This window comes from Herpailurus yagouaroundi, unplaced genomic scaffold (assembly GCF_014898765.1).
Source record: "Herpailurus yagouaroundi ecotype Mexico unplaced genomic scaffold, PumYag 140, whole genome shotgun sequence".
Classification (NCBI taxonomy): Eukaryota; Metazoa; Chordata; class Mammalia; order Carnivora; family Felidae; genus Herpailurus; species Herpailurus yagouaroundi.
In genome coordinates, this window is record NW_024412395.1 from 71,253,208 (window position 1) to 71,275,313 (window position 22,106).

Consider the following 22,106-nt stretch of genomic DNA (forward strand, 5'->3'; position numbering starts at 1 on the left):
AATGGACTAAAAGGCAATTATAAATTAAAGTGAAAAGTTGTAGAATTCAAATCAATATAGTATGTCATGGGAATACTTGAAGAAGCACCCAGCCCAGTGTTTGCGGGAGGGAGTGGTCAACAGTTTAGGTGCAGAGAAAGGTGAAGTAAATGTATACACTGGCTGTATAAAACTATATGCCTGTTAAGAATAATACCTAATTTTAAAACTTCAAATAACTTAGAGTACAGAAAGTAAAAAGTGAAAGTTCTTCCCACACACACTGGTTTTAATACCCACTGTGATTTGTTAATATTTGTTTGATGTGTCCTTCCCGATAAATAGATGTGAAAACAGATATACCGACATATACCCATGTAGGGTTTTATTTTTCAAAAATCTAATCATAATACACATATTATTATGCAGCCTCATTTTTTCCCCACATAATCTTCTTTATCATGTGCATATATTTACCTCATTTTAAAAATAGTTCAGACTTCCCTAATTATTCACTAACTTATTGTTAATAAATCTTTTTTTTTGACATACAGGTTGTTTTCCATTTTTTCCCCTTGTCATAGTAGTATTTCAAGGAACATTTTATCCATTGAACTTAGAGATAACTATCAAGAGAAAAAAACTACAATCTGAAGATCCTATACCTGCCCAAAAAATCATATGCATAAGAGGAAAACAAACTTTTTTTGGAAAGTGTCAGAAATTTACCTTCTGCTTTTCTTTCTGGGGAATTTACTTGAGGACTCATTCTAGCAAAATCAAAATCAAAGTAAAACTGTATCTCAGGGGGATTTGAAGTGTATAAAAACATGAATGAGTAATCAACCCGGTACAATTTAAAAGACCAGATTAGAGAATCAGAGCATGATTCCTGAATGAGGAACTTAAATATTATACATTTTTCTTAATGTTTATTTATTTTTGAGAGAGACAGAGGGTGAGCAGTGGAGGGATAGAGAGGGAGACACAGAATCTGAAGCAGGCTCCAGGCTCTGAGCTATCAGCACAGAGCCGGATGCGGGGCTCAAACCCACGAACTGTGAGATCATGACCTGAGCCAAAGTCGGACCCTTAACTGACTGAGGCACCCAGGCGCCCCTGGGAACTTAAATATTATAAAGAAATTGATATTTCCCAAATTAAAATTTAGGCTTCTTTTGATTCCAAAAAATCCTGAGAGGGGTCTGTTTTTGAATCATGACAGAATTTTCTAGAAAAATAAGTAAGAATGGTTAAAGAATGTCTGTAACAGAGAGGCTGGAGGCTGGTATTTGCCTTATCTGATCCTGAAGAATTATGAACATACAATTGTTAAAGCATTTTAAGTATTGAGAATTAGTAACTTAGAAATGACAACCTGGAACTAGAACTTATAAAATATAGAAAGATATTTTAAAGAAATCACAAACTCAAGGATAAGGAATTGTTTCTTTAATAATGTGGAGAAGAAGAAATATTTTAAAGACTATTTTATTAGAAATTTGCATCACAGCATACATACAGATAGATTAAAGAGTTAAAATTCGACCATAAGAAATTGGGGAAGGTATAGAAGAAAGTTTATATCATCCCTTCTTGAGGAAGGACTCCCTCAAGTAAAAGCTCAATGGAAGAAACCATAGGAAAAGATAATAGATTTGATCATATGAAAATAAACAGTTACTGTAGTACAAAAAGATTGAGATAGAAGGAAAAGGCAAATCACAAACCAGGAAAGATCTGTACAACATGTACTGTAAACAAAACAGGGTTACTATCACTTGTCAAAACTCCAACACTGGAGATTCAGTAGGTCTCAGTCTAGTCTGTGCCCAAACCTTCACAGATGGACATGTCTGAAGAAAAAAATACAAAACTATGTGCGGTGGTCTAACTCTAAATTTACTGTGAATTGCCTTCAAGTAAGAAATCGGTCCTGTTGTAAAATCGTAATACATTTCCCTAGTTCACTCACTGTCCCACATTCCCTGACGATGATTTCATATCCTCTTCCACACTTCAAACTTCCAGCATCTCCTCCCCATCTTCACTCTAAATGGATGATCTGGCTTATTTCACTCAGAAAGTAGTAGCAACCGGAAGAGGATTTCCATACGCTCACACCACCACGTCATTCCACCCACTAGCATCTCCTCTAGTGCTAGAATCTTCCATGCTCCCATCAACCCTTTCACAGGGCCGCTCGCTCCCACCCCTTCTTATCTACTCAAGCACAAGAAGGTGTCTCCAGAAATTCCCTCTATCTACTGAATCATTCTCTTCAGCCCACAGTCATGATATTATTTTTCATATATTAAAAAAAAAAAATCTCTTTTGTTCCACTTTCCCCTTAAGTTATTGGCCCCTTTCTCTCCTCTGCTCTGCAGTAATCCCCCTCAAAAGAGTTAGGCATCCTTGTTTTACCATTTCCAATTCCTTGACTTCCATTCTCTCTCGACTGGATCCATTCAAGCTTTCACCAGCTCCAGCGTAACTGCTCTTGTCAAGGTCAGCCATGACTTTCCTTTTTGCTGATCAACCCTCAGTTTTAGCTCCCCTCATCTATCAGCTGCATTTGACACAACAATCACCACCTCTTCACGGAAACATTCGGTTCACCTGGCATCCGGGACACCGCTCTCCTTGCGGTGTTCTTCCTTCTCACAGTTTTTCCTGTCTAACGTGGCCCTCTGGATCCTTCCACATCCCCCCAACTGTTCCACTTGGTAGTCTTCCCCTTTTCGGTGAGTGACGGCTTTCTTTCCAGTTGCTCAGACCCAAAGTCTGGAAGTCATATTTGATGCATCTCATTTTCTCAAACTCCGCTTACAACCAGAGAGTAAGCCTGTTGGCTCTATCTTCAAAATAGACCTAAATTCTTATCACATCTTACCAAGGTCACTGTTTCCATCCTGGGTGCAAGCCACAACATATCTCAAATGGATTTATACAATAATCTTTTAACTGTCTTTCCTGCTTCCACCCTTGCTCCTTTTATTTCTCTATAGTCAGAGTGATCCTGTTAAGTCTGATTAGCATGTGGGTCATTGCTCAAAACATTCCAACAGATTCCTGTCTCAGGGTCAAAGTCCAAGTCCTTCTATATGATATGTCCCCTTCCCATTCATCTTTTACACATTCTCCTTGCTCACTCTGCTTCAGTTACAGCAACCTGCTTATTGTTCCTGGAAAAAGCCAGGCAGCCTGAACCTTTTCGATGGCTTCCTCTTCTTTTTATCTTTACTCAAGTGTCACCTTTCCTGCCCACTCTCACCAGTCATTCCTGCTCAATTCCCTCCCTTGCTTCATTTTCCAACTTAGCACTCATCACCCTCTAACATACTATATAACTTGATTTAGTCTATTGTTTCTGTCTACTCCCATTAGAATGTAAGCTCCATGAAGTCAGAGATTTTTGTATTAATTTTTTTTTTAACTGATGCAGTCCCAGTGCTGGCACATAGTAGTTGTTCAATAAAGGTTTGTTGAATAAGTTAATAAACTATGTTTGATGAATATACAAATGGCAAATGGGGGTATAAATCTCTTCAAAATTCCTAAAATGTCAATTGACAATACATGTCAGAAGTCTTCACTATACATTCAGTAATTTCATTTCTGGAAATTTATCTTAGTGCAGGACTGCTCAAGCTAGAGTAAAGGAAATAGTGTTCCAGAGTATTAATAGGTATGTGGAAAATAAGGAAAATATTTTGGAAAAAAGTCCCTTTTTACCTGCTGTGGTTTAGCATACAGTGATGCCTGAGTCCTACCTTTAGGGATCCTGATTTAATTGTTTTGGACTGGATGTCCCCCTTGTCATGATAATTATTATTACTGAGATCCATTAATTCATTAGGGGCTGTAGTGGTACTCTTGTTCACATTTCTGGGCCTGTATTTTTTTCATATACAAAAAGAAGGGGTTAGAGTACATTATCTACATGTAAGCATTCTTCCAACCCAGACACTCCATGTCCACATGGAAAATACTCTTAATTAGGGGTGTGTATGGAAGCATTGGCTGTTTCTTCCAGGTTACTTATTGACATACGTGCCTGCTTGCATGCGTGTGAAAGGAGAGAATGTGCGTGAGCTTTTTAATGCTCTATAGGTTGATTTAAAAAAAAAAAAAAACACTTATTTTTGAGAGTGCGAGCGAGGGAGGGGCAGAGAATCTGAAGCAGGCTCCGTGCTCTCAGCCCAAAGCCCGACGTGGGGCTTGAGCCCACGAATTGGGAGATCATGACCTGTACTGAAGTTGGATGCTCAACTGACTGAGCCACCCAGGCACCCCATATAATGCTCTAAAATAAGAAGAGCATGCAGCTCTTGATCTTGGGGTTGTGAGTTCAAGCCCCACATTGGGTGCAGAGATTACTTAAATAAATAAAAAAGAAAAAAGATTAAATGGTATAATGTTCTGCAATAAGAAAAGGTATTTATTTTTATTATCAGCAAACCAAGAGAATAAACATTCCATGAAGAGTCATCGAGCCCTCTACCCTAACACATTCAGGCAGGATGTTATGGGAACCTGTTACATGCTCCTTGTAAGGCCAACTAGAGTATGTTGAGGAATGCGATTCTGAAACCAGGAGAGTTGATTTTGAAAATTACCCCCGATTTATTTATTTTTACATATGTGTTAGTCTATGGGGGCTGCTTTAACAGAATGCCATTGACTGGGTGGTTTCTAAAACACAAATTTATTTCTCGCGGCTTTGGAGACTGGGGAGTCAAAGACCGAGGCACTGGCAGATTTGGTGTATGGTAAGGGCCTGCCTGTCTTTTTGCTGCATCCTCCCAATGGCCTAAGGGCTGAAGGAACTTGCTGGGGTCTCTTTTATAAGGGCATCAATCCCATTCATGAGGGCTCTACCTTCTTCCCTAATCATCTCTCAGTGCGTGCAAGTGACTCTTTTTGAGGCATCTAGACACACAGTATGAAAAAGAATTCTGATTCAACAGAGACCTTCTCATGTTCTTTGTATGTGTGATTTGCAGCATTTTCTACAATGTTCCTTTAAGTCTGAGGATTATGATACATACTCCAGTTAGACAAATCTCCCAATAAAGAAATGATTTTGTTTTATGAATTCTGAGTTCAGTTGCCAGTAATATTTTGTTTTCTCAGCTGCATAAACAATAAATTCAGGCGGTTATTTAGATGTGTGGTGCACTTGAAAGAAACTTTTTAGAACACAGAAACCAAAGTTGTTCACGCTATCATTAAAAAGATAATCTAGCTCAGTTGAATTAACCTACTTAGGGATGCATTTCTTCCCAAGAGGAACTACAAAGTTATTCCTCACAAGGGGACTTCACTGCCCCCACTGCAATCACACATTAGGGATTAAGTAATGTGTAATTTCACTTATCACTATGAACTACAAAGCCTTCAAAAAAAATCCAATTACCCACTTAGATAACCAAAGAAATGCACTTTTAAGGGCAGATAACCTGTTTTACAGATAAAGCTATTTCATGGAACAGTTTTAAATCGTAGCTCCATAACTTACTATAAAATGACTTCCTGTGTATTATTAAATATATTAATATATTAATAACTTCTTGTATATTAATTATTAAATAATATATTAGTAAGTATAAAGTGCTTATAAGTATAAAATGCCTGGCCCATAGCAAATGCTCAGTGTGTTAGCATTACATATTGAAAATATTACTAAACATTACTTATGAGTCTTTTGGTTAAATCTTTTTAAGAAGAGTAAGAAAACACCATTTCTTGCTGATCTTGCCAATTATATTACAAAGTAGATCACCTCTGTAATATGAGAACACTGTAGTTCCTGTTAATTTTTTGTTAGTTTCACCACAGAAGATGTCTAATTTCAAACACTACTGGTCAGCTATTTTCCTTGGCCAGCTATTTTGATGTTGTAATAGTTTTGAATGGATGCATAATGCAACGAAAGTGAAAATGATTTTTGTGATCCCAGAAAGCAAAACACGTTAGTGAGCATGGGTGTGGGCGGTGGCAAAATTTACAGGAAAACCTTTATCAGTGAGGACCCAGATAACCAGAACCTTATGTACAGGATTCTGATGGATATCCTTCTGCATTGTACTGGATCTCACTAAACAATATCTTCTTTACACGGAATGGTGGTCTTGAGGTTCTGGCCATTAGCCTCTCACTATCTCATAAGTTTATGTTTGGTCTCTGCAAATGAGGAGGGCCTGAGGAACAATAGTCTTAAAAGGAAAATCATGAAGTAATCTTGTGAAAGTAGTAAAGAATCAGCGGTATAATCATTATGACCTAACTGACTCGTCCTCAGTGACAAAGGATCTTTGTTTATTTCATTGAATTGTACATTAGGAAAGATTATCTGCGTGGCAACTGTTGTTTTTCTAGACAGCCCCTTTCTCTTTTTGTTAACCACCACTCTTGAGGAGTGATTGGGGTTCGTTGAAACCAACTGGTCTGGAATGAAGAGTTCCAGCACTGACCACACCATCTTGTTTCTCAGATGTCTTTAATTTTAGCGAATGAAAAAGTACTTGGTTGCCACTTCCTTTCTGAGAACAGCTGAGTTAGTCAGGGAAGGAAGTAGATGTTTGGGCTGAGTTCTCTCCAGTGGGGTAAGGGCGGGGCTGGGCTGAGGAGCATCAGCTTCTGCTTTTGTGGGGCTTGGTTTCCTAACTGGTTCCTCTTTATCAGTGTCAATAAAATTAGTCTGAGCAGCTCTACTTAATCCCCTTTCTGGGAACAAATGACTGAGGCTGCAAGGAGTGGCTAATTTGCTTTGTCCAAACTCTCGGCTACATGGTGCCCAACATTCTTAATTGGTTTCCTATCTATTGTTAATCCTTGAAAGATCTTGTCCACCTTTTTTTTTTTTTTTTTTTAAAAAGGTCTTATTTAAATATTACTTCTGTGAGAACGTTTTTGCCTGTGTTGAAGAACATACCTTTGAGTAAAATCTAAATGAAGCATCAAGTCCCGCTAGATTAATCTTGGTGGAATCAGAGCTTCTGATCTGAAGTGACGGTAGTCTTTGGGAGCCCTGAGGATGGATGTGGTTCTGCCATTACATGTTTCATCATTTGTTTTATTTGATGTTGAAATCATACCTATGAGATTATTTCACACCACTTTCTAGCATTACACCCGTGTGTTTGGCTCTCCTGGCCTTATTTGTCCATGTGATGGGAGCTTCTGCTTCCTTAAGAATGTCTTGTTTCTCCTATTAATCTGATCATTCTGAAACCTTTCTCGGGCTGTAATAGATCTATGGCACTTCCTCACAGATGTTTGGGAAGTGGGAGTTGATCTAAAAATATTAAGTAAGAATCAAGGAAAAATTAAGGCTTCTGCCCTGCAAATTCTGACTCTTCTCAACATTTCTGTCACCATCACAAATAGTTAAGGAGATGATTCTTTAAAGCCCTACAGATGCATTGTACTACTAAAATGTTTAATTCTACCACTGTAATTTAAGTCTAAAAATTACCTTTAAGCTGGAGGGCTCTGGAGTCAAGATTGCTTAGATTCAAAACTGAGTCTGGCCATTCTCTAGCTATGTGGTCTCTGGTGAGTTTCATCATCTGTAAATTGGGGATAAAAGTTAGCAGTCACCACACAGGATTGATGGAAGGATTAAGCAATCACAGTTTAAGCTACTCTTGTTCTTCTCTATTTTATTATTTTTTTCATGTTTATTTTTGAGATAGCAGATGAGTGCACGTGTGTGTGCTTGCAGAGGGGTAGAGAGGGAGACTGAGGATCTGAAGCCAGTTCTGCAGGGAGACTTGCAGTCTGTACAGAGTTCTGTAGGCAGACTTGAACTCACAACAAACCTGTGAGATTATGACCTGTGCGAAAGTGGGCTGTTTAACCGACTGGGCCACTCAGGCGCCCCTTCTCTTCTTTAATAATAAAAAATAAGTGGGGGAAATAGTATTGAGTATCTACTATTTACTAGGCACTGGTTAGACTATTTGTGATCCTACGTAATTTCCTGAGGCCAGCTTCATCTTTCAGATTTTAAATTATGACTAGAAAGCTTAATCAATTTTCCCAAAGGTCACACAGTTAAGGAGTTGGAGCCCAGGTTTGTTTCTAAAGCACATGCCTCTCCACTATGTGGGGCAAAGACGTAAAGAAAACTTTATTCATTTTTTGTCCAGGTTATAATTTCTCAGGGTTTCTAACTGCTGTTACAGGATTTTTTGGATGTATAAAAACAAATGCATAACTTGATAGGACATGAAAAGGCACAGAGGAAACTTAAATGCACGTTGCTAAGTGAAAGAAGCCAATCTGAAAGGGTCACACACTATATGTTGCCAACCATATGACATTCTGGAAAAGCCAAGACTGGGGAGACAGTAAAAAGATCAGTGGTTGCTGGGGGAGAGGGAGGGATGAGTAAGTGGCACACAGATTCTGAGGGCAGTGAAACTACACCGTATGATGCTGTCATGGTGACTACAAGTTATCACACATTTGTCCAAACCCATAAAACATAAAACACCAAGAGTGGGCCCTAAGGTTAACTATAAACTTCCGGGGATAGTGATGTGTTAATGTAGGTTCATCAACTATCACAAATGTACCACTCCACTGGGGAACATGAAAATGAGAGAGGACAAGCATGCATGGGAGTAGGGGATATATGTGAAATCTCTATACTCTCCTTTAAATTTTGCTGTGAATCTAAAACTTCCCTAAAAATAAGTCCATTAAAAAAAAAAAGCATAGAGAAGAAAAGCAAAGTGACAAAGGGGTGACATGTAAGAGGGGAAGGGGAAGGAAAAATAAGAAACTTGCAAAGGAATTTAACTACTTATCTGCCTACTATTACAGTGCCAAGGTGCCAAGACCAGGTCAGATGATTGGTGTTCAAGTCTTGCTTGCTCACAAGTTGCTGGGTGACTTTCAACAAAATATCTCACCCTTCCGGACCTCAATTTACATATGCTTAAAAAGAGGCGGTCGAATCAATCTTCAGTTCCCTTCTGATACTAAAATTCCAGCATTGTGGCTAAAGACCCATCCCTGCCTATTTTTTTTTTTTTTTCCTTCCACCCAACTAGTTACCCTGGCCTAAACCTGGACTCAACTGCACACTTTTTTTTTTTTTAACGTACCCACTGAGTCCTAACACAGCAACTGCTCCTTGTGACCACGGGACTAAATGGCCGGGGTGGACGTCTGAACTCTGAGCGAGAGCAAAAATACCCTGAAGTTGGACAGCGAGCACTAGAAACCGGCACTGGGAAAATTGCAGGGCAAAGCGGACGCGGCGCAGCGATGGCGGAAGCAGGAACGGGCGGGGCGGGGCCGAGAGCCTATTGGAAGGCTGAGAGGGCGGGGCCCAGGCTGACAGCCGGGGAGGAGAGAGTGAGGCTGCGCGGACGACGCCAGACGGTTCCGGACCCCTCGCTTCTCTTCCTACAAGCCCGGAGGGCCGGGCGACGGGCGTGCCGACGCTACGTGACGTCACAAGGGGCGTGGCTGCCGGGGTTGGGGTCCAGCCTGCGCGCGGGTGCGTTCGGCAGTCGCTGTTTGGGACGCTGAGTGCGCGGTTGCTAGGTCTGCGCTCCGGGTTCGCTGTCACAGTCTGTCTCTTCTCGAATCCTGGAACAGACTGGGCGCGCGCCCGCGTGTGGTGTGTGTGTGTGTGTTTGTGTGTGCTGTGACTGTGAGGGGGACTCAGGGCAGAGACGTCCCCTCGCTGCCTTTTTTTTTTTTTTTGCCTTTTTACCCAAAGGAGGCGGTTCGCACGCTTGCCTTCCTGTCGCCCCGTTGGGAGTGGGGTTTGCGTGTGGACTAGTTCATCTTTTTTTTCTTTTTAAACTTGTGAGCCCGGTTTTTTCCTTCCTTTTTTTGGACTCAGTGCCGTCTGGGCTGGTTTCCGTGATCCCTGACTAACCGCTTTCTGCCCGTTCTCTCGCCACCCCCACCCAGAGTCTCCCCTGCCCCCTCGCCCTTGCCCGGGAGGGTGGGAAGCTTTGTCCCACTCCCTGCCCACAGCCGTAGCCGCACCTGCCTCAATATGAATGGGGTCAGCGACCCACCTCTTTTTATAAAAGATATTAAGCCCGGACTGAAAAACTTAAATGTCGTCTTTATTGTCCTGGAGATAGGTAAGTGGGGTCTGCAGCCCACCCCTCCGCCCCCTTGCGTTCTGGGGCAAGAGGGAAGGGCGCCGCCGCTGCTAGCCGGGGGCTCCCCTCCTCCTCTCCTCCGTTCCCCCTCCCCTCCCCCCATCCACGTGGCCCTGGTGGCCCCCGCCGGGGCTCGGATCCAACCTGCTGCGAAAACCCGGGGCTCGACCTCTTCCCACCTTTCCACTGCGTTTGGATCCCGGAGGAGGAGTTAGATCCTTTCTGGAAGTCCTCATCTAATACACCCCTTCCCCCCCTTGTGATTTTTAAATCTTCACAGGACGCGTGACCAAAACCAAAGACGGCCATGAAGTGAGATCATGCAAAGTAGCAGATAAAACGGGCAGCATCACTATTTCCGTGTGGGATGAAATCGGAGGTCTTATACAGCCAGGGGATATTATTCGGTTGACCAGAGGGTAGGTGTGCACAAAATGGGGAGGAGGGAGAATGCTTCCAAAATAGCAGTCTGCCGAATCATTGCCTGATGGGGGATCTTGGCAAGTTCTGGAGTTCCATTCTTTTCTGTGGGCCTCCAAGCAGTTTTGAGCCCCTTGGATGTTAACTTTAGATAGTGGACAGCGTTGGGATGTAATACCCTCGCCAGTAAAAGTGTTCAGTTTCACCAGGGAATCTAACCCACTCCCCCCTCAGTTTACAGGTTAAGTAGATTTTTAAATACTCTTCGGGGATTATTGAGTATTTTTAGTAGATTGATAAAATTAATATAGTCAATACTTTTCTCCCCCCACAAATTATTGAATACAGTTGTCAGCTCTTTTCCAACCTTTCCCCCTTTTTAGTGACTTTTGAAATCCTGCCTATATTTTATTTAGACAGTGAGGACATAAGATTGTAGTTGAACAATTTAGCAGTTTTTGTGGTGTGTCAAATTTGTACTCGGATGTAAATATTAAGAGGGGAAGTTGACAATATCTGGAAGGCACCTTCTGGAGAGTAATTTCCTGTGCCTATTGCTGTAAGGTCAGCATAGTACAAAAACCAGAATGATATGCAGGAAATGTTTGGCAGAAAGAGGTCTCTGCTACCTCCATCCAAAAGATTCAGTTGGCTGATTGGCCTTTAAAAATAATTTAGCACACCTTTTTTTGGTCTGTTTCTTGATTGGCAATTATCCTGCCTTTAAAAATTTACCAGGTATTTAAATTAGGAAGGTATAAGGCCAGAAATGGGTCTTGAAATGGATTTTGGAAGTTCTGTGGTCAGTAGAATTAGAATTTATTTGTCACAAGTATAAGAAAAGTGGGCGGAGATTGATGTTGGCAAAGTAAATAGGATCTCAGAGAAGTGTTGGATCACCCTGAATGGAGGAGGTTAGAGCCCTTTGATAATATCTTCCAGGCCTTACAACATCTTCAGGAAGTGAGGCAGTGTCATCAAAGAAGGAAGTGAGAGTCAGAACGTAGACATTTTATTCTCATACAGTGACTCATTAGGACACTAATCGTGTCTTTTAAATTTCCATATCTGTAGCTTACACAAAAGAATTCCTGCCTGTGAGGGTGTGGTGAGGATTAGCATAATTAAAGTTTTTTTGGCTGCCAAAGTATTTCTCATCCGGTGATTAAAAGTATCTTATACAGTGTAAACAGCCATCCCATTTCAGATATTTCATATTTTGTAGTCACGGAAAACACATAGATGTGGCCCTCAAAAAATTTGTGGAAAAACTAAATTCAGTATCTGTATAGTATTTGTACAGGAATTTCAAGGAATATAATTTAAAGGAAAAATCAAAAGTAAAGAAACTCCACTGTTTTCTAACTGCAGTGTGACCTTGAGGTTAATACACTTCTTTAACTTCGTCTTCTGGAAAACGGAAATATTTATACTTTACTTACTAAAATAACATATCCAGTGGAGTCTGGCCTGTTTATTAGAAGGCCCTTAAATTCAGGTTGTATCTAAGAAAAGTAGTTTTCGAAGAAAGGCATACATCTAAATAATGGTAATTTGAATATTCATAGGTTTATCAGGACACCCTGCTAGTGTTGATCTTATTCCCAAAACACAAGTGCCAGTTAAATGTTTACTTGTAGTAACTTCCAATTTTTTCTCAATGTGCATTAACTTTTACACTACCAAGGTGAAATATTAGTGCACTATCTCTTCCAAGTCACTTTTTGTATAGAGTGAGTGTGCTGGAGTCTTTAATAAATATGTCCTTACTAAAGAAGAATATATAGTATGGCACTAGTAAGTGTTTATTAACCTATATTAAAAGAGGAACCGTCACTATACTTAAACAACATTTAGTTATAAGTCACCCTTCTAAGTCATAAGGTTACCATTGTAGTTGTATGGAGAACAACTGGAAACCAAACCTTGGACTGATTTTATAATGTTTAATTTACATTTCTATTAGATTTGTGTGTAGGAATATTTAATGATGCTGTGTGCATTCAAAGTTGATCAGAATAAATAATCTGTTCAGCCAAGTTGATGCTAAAAATTGCAGATTTGGAAAGGCAGATAGGTGAGAGATTGGGTTTTTTTTTTTTTTTTTTAAGGTCCTTGATTAAATTTTACTAAATTTTCAGTAGCTTATCTACCCTATGTGTTTTAAGGAGGCAGAGGAAAAACTATTCTATTAATTTCTGAGTAGACCAAGTAAATGAGTGTAAAAGTAAACACTTGGTGTTGATTTTTATAAATTCTGTGATTGAAAAATAATTTCTGCTTAAATCTCTACAGTTGAAAGTTCTTTTGTTAATTGGCTAAAGACGTGATCTTTGGAGTATAACAGTGCTTATTACCTTGCAAAAAGGACTTTCAACTCTAAGGGTAGTTATAGGTAAGACAATTATGTCAGAATTTGGCAGTTGTTTTTCGTTGTATTCCTTTGTAAGTAACAATCAAAATGAGATGAATTGTATTTGATTTATTACCATAAACACAGAGTTTGATCTCCACCTAACCCTAATGCAAAAAAAACCAAAGGATAAAGTTTTACTTAAGTAGAAGGACATACACATGTTTCTATAGAACTGATGTTTCTTTTTTGTCTAGGTATGCCTCCATGTGGAAAGGGTGTTTGACACTTTATACTGGAAGGGGTGGAGAACTTCAAAAAATTGGGGAGTAAGTATTAAAATGCATTTCCTATAATTGAATACATTGCATAAAATATCTACAGAGTAACTGGTAGGTATTAACTGTAATAAATTTCTCTTGGCTTTTCTTGACTGGTATACTGAATGCCTTCCACAGCAGACTGTAGAAACCACTTTACACGTATGTACCAGTTTAATAGCCATCTATTCTGTTTCTTGTGGTTGAGAATGTCCATTTTCCTCAGCAAAGAGAATCCAGTTGCACTTGAGACGAGCTCCGCTGGGGCCATTTCTGTAGGCTTTGGGAATGTGCAGCTTTCAGGTGTCACAGTGCCATTTGAAATAAGTTCTGTCTTCTAGGGAATTGCCAAATAAGCAGCTAGGTAAGAAGCTAGGTTTCAGGCCATAAATTTATCTCTTTTCATTTATGGGTGAATTGTACTCGTGATAAAAGGACTTACAGCGATGACAATTGAAGTCCTGTATTTATCCACAGTCTAGGTACCGTACAGGCAGCCACAATGCGAGCTTCCATACACTACTACCCTCGTAATCTCCACCCTGACTTGGAGGAACCATCCTCTCTAGGGGTGTAAAGGTAATTCAGCCTCCATATCAGCCTAGACATTTGGGATGTGTTCATAAAGTATTGTGTTAGCAATGAGCCAGATCATTAGTCCATTCTGTTTGGTTAATGCTTAGATATCTACTTAATGCCCATCACATTGGAGGATATTTTTATTTTTTTTTTTAATTTTTTTTTCAATGTTTATTTATTTTTGGGACAGAGAGAGACAGAGCATGAACGGGGGAGGGGCAGAGAGAGAGGGAGACACAGAATCGGAAACAGGCTCCAGGCTCTGAGCCATCAGCCCAGAGCCCGACGCGGGGCTCGAACTCACGGACCGCAAGATCGTGACCTGGCTGAAGTCGGACGCTTAACCGACTGCGCCACCCAGGCGCCCCAAGGAGGATATTTTTAAAGAGAAGCCACACGTGGCACTGAAAAAAGGGTTGTGGGGGAGATACTCTTCCACACTACAGGGATAAGATTCTTTGTTTGGAAAAGATAAAGCAATGTTGCTGGCTTTTAAAGATCAGAAACAACACTTTGCTTTTGCTAGGAGAAAAATTAGAATTCACTTATGTTTGTTTTTAGAATAGTATTAGAGCAACATGTTATTGAAAGCTCTTAGCATCGTTATTATCAACGGATTTAGGATCTTGTCCTGACCTTCATGTGTACAGAAGTATTTATAATAATAGAGGTCACTTAAGTGAAGAACCACTGGAGGTCAATTGGTTCTTAGTGACTGACAAGGTCAGTCTAGGATTTGCCAAAATTGATTTTAACTTCTTATTTATGGGGTGAGGAGCTAAGTAAATGCTTATGTGTAATGTTAATATATGCCATAGTCGACCTACAAGAAGCATTGGGATAAACTTGTCTTTATAGCCACTTGTCTTTATTCATACCTGCACATTCCACTCTTAACCGTGAATGATTATCTTTGCAGATTCACAGTGATTGGTCAAAAGAGGGACTGGATGAGAGTGTGTGAATGGATCAGTGCAAATCCATCACCACTGCTGGAAAAACCACTCTGGAACCCTAAACATGGTTCAGTGGCATCAGCCTATATGGAAAAACAGCACAAAGATGTGTTTCTGTGTCTTTGATCTTTGACATGATTTATTTTTTGCAGTACAGAATTAAAATAAAAAATAGAATGTTTTATACATGTAGGCAGTTGGATATTTTCAACTACTTTGTTTTATGGAACAAAATAGCATTTTGGAAGTTTTTGTTGTATAAGTAGTTAGCATGTTGCTTTTTGGTTAATTCATTTGACACCTAAATTCTTCTTTCCTATCAGTTATGCATGTTATATGAAGAAAGGTTGATTATTTTAGAAGTCATTTAACTTTGTGCTTTATTTTCTTTCAGATTTTGTATGGTTTATTCAGAAGTGCCAAATTTCAGTGAACCCAACCCAGATTATCGAGGACAACAGAGCAGAGGGGTAATTAATCCACACGTATAGTCTATTGTTATGGTTAGGCTAATTTCGACTGGGTACTCTAATTCTGTGACTAGGTGTCCAACCCTGTCGTACCCAGGGTATAATGAAGACAGTTGAAAAAAAAATCTTCTTAAAGTATTTTTATTCTCTATGTTTTGTGAGTCTGTATATGTATCTTTAGTATCATGTATTAAATATATATGCCATTTAGTACTTTGAGGAGTAGGGAGTAATGTCAGGAAAATACAGTAAGATGTAACAGAAGCTGTGAAAGATTTGGGAAATATTCCTGAATGTTAACATTGAATGGACTTGGGTAGATCTTTAAAAAAATTTATTAAAAAAAAAAAAAACAAAAACCAAAAGCTTTAACAATTAAAGAGTGGATACAACATGTTATTATAATAATTTTTTAATAGATTTTCAACTGGTTAAATTAAAAACATATTTTTTAGGCACAAAATGAACAGAAGAATAATTCCATGAATAATAATATGGGTACAGGTACATTTGGACCAGTGGGTAAGATTTTTTTTTTTTTTTTCGTATTTGTGATCAGATGTTAAGAATTAAGAGGCTGTATCCTGTGAAAGGTTTAGAAGAAAATTGTCTTTAGGCACAGACTCGCACTAAAAGGGAAGTGCTGGTTAACAGGGAATTCCTAAATAACTGATTGTCTAGATAGCAGGTACCTTCTTCAGCTAATTTATTGAGCACATTTTTTAAAAATGTTTCTACACATATATTTATTTGTGTAATTTAAATTCCAGTGTAGTTAACATACAGTGTTACATTAGTTTCAGGTGTACAGTGTAGTGATTCAGCAATTCCATGTGTGCTCAGTGCTCATGAAGATAGTGTCCTCCTAATCCCCTCTATTCCACCCATCCCCCCACCCACCTCCAGAGCACATTCTATATTTAAACAGCGGCTAATAACAAGAAATCTGTTTTGGTGATGCATAATATGTTTTTCCATCGATTTTTTTTTTTTTTTAAACAAAATTTCTGTGATCTAGTGGTTATTTAATAGGTGCAGAATTACTGGTCATTTTGGCACACCAAAAGCCTTTTTTCTTTAGACTAATAGCTCAGCCTTAATTTTTCACATGCTGATAGCTGCCTCTTTAAAAGAATCGCCTTTACAAAGACCTCAGATACTCTCAAATGTCATGTTAATGGTGCTTACAGCTGTGTTAAAGGTCTTTTGAAGTTTTTATTCTTAAATAACTGAGGAAAAGTCTTTGGGATTGGAGTTTGTTAGGGTGGCTGAAGTTTTATTTGACCTGGGGCTGCGTGTTTTGGCACAGCTGGTGATCATCACATTGTGGGAAACCTTGCTGTATTTTCTTTGCAAAGTTAGAATTACACTGTTCTTTTGAAGTATTATTAACCGTGTTTGAACCTAATGCCAGTGTTCATACACCATCTTCCCCTTTGTTTTTTTTTTTTTTCTTTTTCCCTTACAATGTAGGCAGTGCATTACCTTTGCTTTTGTACTCTACTAATTTTTCATTCTGTTGCCCCATCATCTATTTCTGTCTCCCTGCTGATCAGCATCAAGTGAATGTATTTACAGTAATCATACATCTGGAAAAACCTAGAGCCCACATTGAGTTTTTTCCAGTAGTTTAACAATAAAGGCCTTTGTTTTCTCTAATACTACTTGTTAGCATTAATAGTGTGTGTTAGGACTTCAGATAGGTGTACTTCTGTACATCTAGGTCAGTGTCTGAAAATGATGATGAACTTTTATATTCTCTTTTAGGAAATGGGGTTCAAACTGGCCCAGAATCAAGGGGATGCCAATTTTCATATGCTGGTAGAAGCAATGGCCGGGGACCTACAAATCCACAACTACAAGGAACGGCTAATAATCAAACAGTCATGACCACAATAAGTAATGGCAGGGACCCTCGGAGAGCCTTTAAAAGATGACCTATGCCAAATACTCACATGTAGTTTTTAAACTACATGCCCTACTTGAACACTTACTGCACTTTTATTTATCGTTAACTGTGAAAACTATGTCCTTCATCAGTTTCCTTCTGTTTTTGGTTTGGTAACAAGAGTGGTTTGTTTTTATAGCAAAACTGTTAAGCTGCTCAAGTCTCCTGTTGAAGAATTTGAAGAATGGGAACACTCTGAAAAGTAGGGGCATTTATTTTTAGAGCCAGAAGATCTAGGTTATCCTCTAAAAAGCCTGCACCCATTTCGTGGGTGAGTTACTTAAGACATCAGCATTATAGCCTCTATGAGTCTATCTTCTGTATACATTTTGTAATATTTAAAATAAGGCTTAGTGGGAGATGTTCTTTTGTCTTAAATTCAGGTATTGCCAACTGAAGCAATAACCACTAAAAAAACCCCACAAAAACTCAGTCAATGCTAATAGCAGTTTTTGAGTTGGGACTCTAGGAATGATTGATGTCTTCACTGAGTGACTGCCATTAAGATTTTCCAAGGACTGAACCATTCTAAACTCTTGTTTTATTACCAAAAAATATATTCTTTGTCAGAATTACAGAATAGAATGGGAACTGTATTATAACAAGTAATTTTTATAAGAAAGCTGCATTTATTTTAGGGTAGTCCTATTAATATTTGTTATCTACTTTGTGCATTACACTGAAGGAAAATTTAAAACTTGAGGCCTTGAATATTTATTTTTTGAAACTACCATGTCAAATATTAACGTGTAATTTGAGGGAGTTATAAAGTCATAATAAATGTTGATTTAATTATTAAAAATTGTGATGGATAGATATTAGAATGAAGGCAATTCAAATCGAATTCGTGTAGAAATATGCAGTCTTAAGTCAGAGTCCTAAGTACTTACAGAAACTCATCCTGGAGTGAAAATCCTAGGGACTTGCCTTCTTTGAAGAGTGTATGTATGTGTGTGTTGTCAGAGTTTCTGCACACAATTCACAAAGCCTTATCAGTAAAAGTTACATGGCTCTCTCTCTCTCAAGTGAATACAGCTTTATTCAGAAATGTAAAGGTAGAATTTATTTATGTGTTTTAAGTGGTCCCCAGTTCCACTTTTTACTGTAGAGTGGATAACTGGTAAATTTTTCTGTTGTTAGAATTCAGTTCTTCAGTACTATCTCTTGAATAAAACTTGCATTAATGTTAACAGACCTACCTTATTTTTGCTCTTTGAATGATTTACAGTGGAGAGCCAGCACATTTTACCGTAGTTGTAATGGTTGCTTCAGCCTGGCGACTGCTTAGCTCTGTATTTGTCACTGTCTTTTTTTCCCCTACCTAAGTCACAAAATAAGTAGACTCTGTTTTATTAAGAACTCCATAGCCTTCGAATATAAAAGTTGGCGCCAGAATATTCACGTACCCTAATTCAGTGTATCTAACGATTTCATTACACGCTGCATATTCGGCACTGTGGAGAGTGTTAGAGGTGGATGATGACTAATCTCAAGGAGCTTATTTATGGTTCATAGTACTTCAGTAACTGGGGTTTATGTGTGCTAGAAGTTTTTCCTTACTCATCTACTCCATGATTGTAGCTAATTTGGCTTTGTGACTAATATTTTCTTAAGATGTTCACAAAATTACAAACGCTTGGAGTAAAAAAAATACTAAAATACTAAAAAAACCTTTTTTAAAATCTAAGTAGCGATAGGAGCGATAATACTGTAAGCTGTTTATGGGAGAATATAGTGTTAAAGATGATTTTAAAAGGAAGTATTTTGGAGTTTCTGAAAAGTAAACTCTCAGGTTGAGCTCATTGCTGGGCTTCCAATCCCAGCCCTGTTGTCTCCTCACCTACGATGGTAGGCAAATTATGACACTTAAAACCTGTGAGCCTTAAGTTCCACAACTTGAAAAAACAAGTAAGTAATATCATCCCTTTATAGAGTTATTGAGGATTTCCCATGTAAGTGATCAGAATCGTTTCTGGCTACAATAGGCAGTCAAATGTTTGTCCTCTAATCATACCTCAAGAATAGAAAAAAATGCAGTTAGGTGTGGCAATACTGTTACTCTTTAACATGGATATTAAATAGAGAAAGATCTAAGCTTTTACTTTTGTAACTGACATTTGCCTCAGTAATTTAATCTTGTTGTTCTGTGTTCTTTATCATTTATTAACAAATCTCTTTTTTCTTAAGGGAAGCCTTCAAAACCCAAGTGAATTACAATCCATAATGAATATTTGCCCTACCAGTCTGCTTGGACGGTACTCATCAAGAAGAGGAAGAAAGTTTTCTACCTTCCTCTTTCCTGGTGCTTTCACCTGTGAATTTTTAAATGTTTAAACACCTACCGAAAACAAAAATCATTTAGTATAGCAATACACGCTGCTAGGATTGGGTCCCATTTCATTTTGGCAGAACAGTTCTGAAGAGGTTTGAAGTGTCATCGGCCAGCTGGCCCCTCCTCTCTGGGCCAGTATTGGGTTGTTACTACGATCCAGAAGTTCGTAAGGCCAGAAGATGATGGGTAATAGTGAAGGGTGCAGTGTGCTTTCCCCTAGGCATTTACACAGGATTTGCTTTTTTATTACCAGCTCTTGCTTTGTTCCTGTAGTTTTAAGAATCTGCTTTAGCTTTGAGGACAGTTTAATTTGATGCCCTGAGTATCTGTAGCACTGAGTACTTGCCACTCATATTTTGATCATTTAACATTTTGAAAGAATGTTTAATTTGCTGGGTTGAGTAATATAATGCCAAAGGGATGATGCTGAAAACAAACAGATGGGAGGTTAGTAAAAAAGAATCTTTAGAGTAGAGGTAGCTGGTTAACTAGTCCTGAAAAGTTTTCTCAGAGGTACAGATTGACTGTTCTACATCAGTGTGAAGACACAACGGCAGTTTTAAGTTTATATAGATCTGGAATTTCAGTTACTGAAATGACTTCCCTTTTCTGTTAGAAAGTGATTACTGTTTGCTCCAAGCAAATTTAGGCTGCTGTGACTCTTAAGACCCTTTTCTCTAATGTATTTGGAAAGGGTCTAGAGACAACAAACCTTGAAAACCGTGGAAAAGGCAGTATCAACATGGAGCACTTGCCCCCCTTTCCTATCTGATGAGTCTTTACGTTTCTGATAGAAAAGAGGGTGACGGTTCTGTGGTAGGGGTTGGTTGTATGACGGGTAAAAGCGGATGTTCTTGGCTGTGGTGGAAACCAGGTTTCAGCCAATGATTAAATGTCAGGGTAATTAAAACACTCCCACATTTCGCAAAGAAGTCCTAATGATTAACAGTTAAGGTATGCTTCTGAGGAAATCTGATTGTGACCTTTGGAAAACAGCACTGCCATGAATGGTATATTGTTAGGTCCTCAGGGAGAAGCTTAGGAAAAACATTTTGCTTTCCAGGTGTATTCAACTTTTCTCCAAAATCCTGGAAGTTTGTTTTATTAGGCACACACCAGACTTTTGTTCAAATATTGTGACCAGATTACTCCAGGTTTCTGAGCTGAAAGTGTCTAATGATGTTTCTCAAAGCACAGATCACAAAGTAAGAAACAGACTGGAGAAAACCAAGCCCGACTGTTCCTAATAAGCCATTTATTTAGTACTTTTCACACTAAGAACATTCAACCCAAAGATGTTTTTAAGGGCTGTTTACCAGTATGAGGTAACTGGTATGATGCAGTAAAATGAGCGTTTTAACAATTTGGTAGACACTTCAGCCTTTTGAAAGGCCTCAGTAGGTAACCCACAACTGCAGTGTGACTCCCCAAGTTTTAGGACCACGCCAACCCAAAGCTTGGAGACTAGCTATTGAACTGCAAATAGACCCCGCAGTCCTCCCTATCACATGTGCTTACTGACAACCTCAATGTAAGGAGTTGGCCTGGCTTTAGAAACCGGTTCTTTACCATTTTCAGCCAAAAAATTTTGTTTTACTCCAGCAAAATCTTTTGGACGTAGAGTTAGTTCAGTGTCTTGTCCATATGTTGACTGTATGTTGAGTAAAACTGAAGCAATGGTTTATAAGCCAGTTGTAGGAGATTTTCCCCAGAAACTTGTTAGGACTAGGAATTGGTTCCCTGCTGGACCAGAAGGGGACTTTGTAAGTGTAGGTCTGGTAGAGCAGCACTTGAGATAATGACCCTGAAGATTTTTGTGTCTTGCCCTTGACATTTCCCCCAATACAGAAATAACTGCTTTGAAACGGCACATGCATATCTCCATACATCCTTAGTTTCATTTATTATTGTGAAGCTAGAATATACCAAAATTCTGGTTTGTAAAACATGGGAAAATTGTACTTAGAAGCATATGTCTCCAAAGCACAGAATTGATGGGTAAAGTAGGGTAGTCCCAAGCAGAGTAGGGTTTGAGTATGGCCTCTAGATGTGAGCATTGTTGAGTTTTGAATTAGGTTCAAAAAGAACTATTCAAGTTATGTCCATACTAAGATCAGATTATTTATAATGGAGTCACCTAGCTTCATTTGGGCCTAAAAGTAAAAAACTTTTTCACCCTAGGTTTCTGTTGAATTTTTTACAAGTAGATTTTATTATTGCTTATCTCAGCAAAGTACATGTTTACAGTATCTTCTACCTTCCTCTTATCTCCCAGAGCATTCCTCAGCCCCCTACTTTATTATGTGGAGTGAGGCTGGCCAAAGTGAAAAGTAGGGTGGTTGAGGCATGGTAAACATTCCTAAAAATGCCCAGTAGATCCCACTACTTACAGGATGGCAGTCTTGTTCTGTACAAGGGCAGCTAAATATTTTCCACAAGTAACATGCAAGGCATTACTTGGTTGCTATGTGGGGCTAGTCTTGTTTCAGATACAACCCTAATAGAGTAAGATCTCTGACCTAGGTCCTGGGACTAAGGATAGAAAAGGAATAAAAAGAGTAGTCCGCACAACTAGTGCCATCTACTGGGTGATTCTAGTTTCTGTAGTTT

At 38.9% G+C, this 22,106-nt stretch overlaps 1 protein-coding gene and 1 long non-coding RNA gene across 5 annotated transcripts in view; one reads left to right on the top strand and one right to left on the bottom strand.

Moving 5' to 3' along the window:
- LOC121030845 (uncharacterized) overlaps positions 1–9,304 on the bottom strand; it is a 139,137-nt gene extending 129,833 nt beyond the window's left edge. For both annotated transcript variants that reach the window (XR_005790441.1, XR_005790440.1), the window contains exons 1-2: positions 9,099–9,304; positions 7,460–7,553 (exon numbers count right to left, since the gene is read on the bottom strand). This is a non-coding gene — a long non-coding RNA (uncharacterized LOC121030845). The remainder of the gene's footprint in view (positions 1–7,459; positions 7,554–9,098) is intronic.
- An 85-nt stretch (positions 9,305–9,389) lies between these two features.
- Positions 9,390–19,278, top strand: NABP1 (nucleic acid binding protein 1). Of its 3 annotated transcripts, none has more exons than XM_040475700.1 (6): positions 9,390–9,496; positions 10,399–10,537; positions 13,149–13,220; positions 15,141–15,216; positions 15,672–15,738; positions 16,984–19,263. In XM_040475700.1, exons 3-6 carry the CDS (start codon positions 13,159–13,161, stop codon positions 17,151–17,153), a joined length of 375 nt encoding a protein of 124 aa, XP_040331634.1. In that variant the 5' UTR covers positions 9,390–9,496; positions 10,399–10,537; positions 13,149–13,158; the 3' UTR covers positions 17,154–19,263. The 3 variants fall into 3 exon arrangements, with proteins under 3 accessions (XP_040331634.1, XP_040331632.1, XP_040331633.1); XM_040475698.1 differs by lacking the exon at positions 9,390–9,496 and adding an exon at positions 9,503–10,097 and having other exon boundaries at positions 16,984–19,278; XM_040475699.1 differs by lacking the exon at positions 9,390–9,496 and adding an exon at positions 9,515–9,619 and having other exon boundaries at positions 16,984–19,278.
- The last annotated feature ends 2,828 nt before the right edge of the window (positions 19,279–22,106 follow it).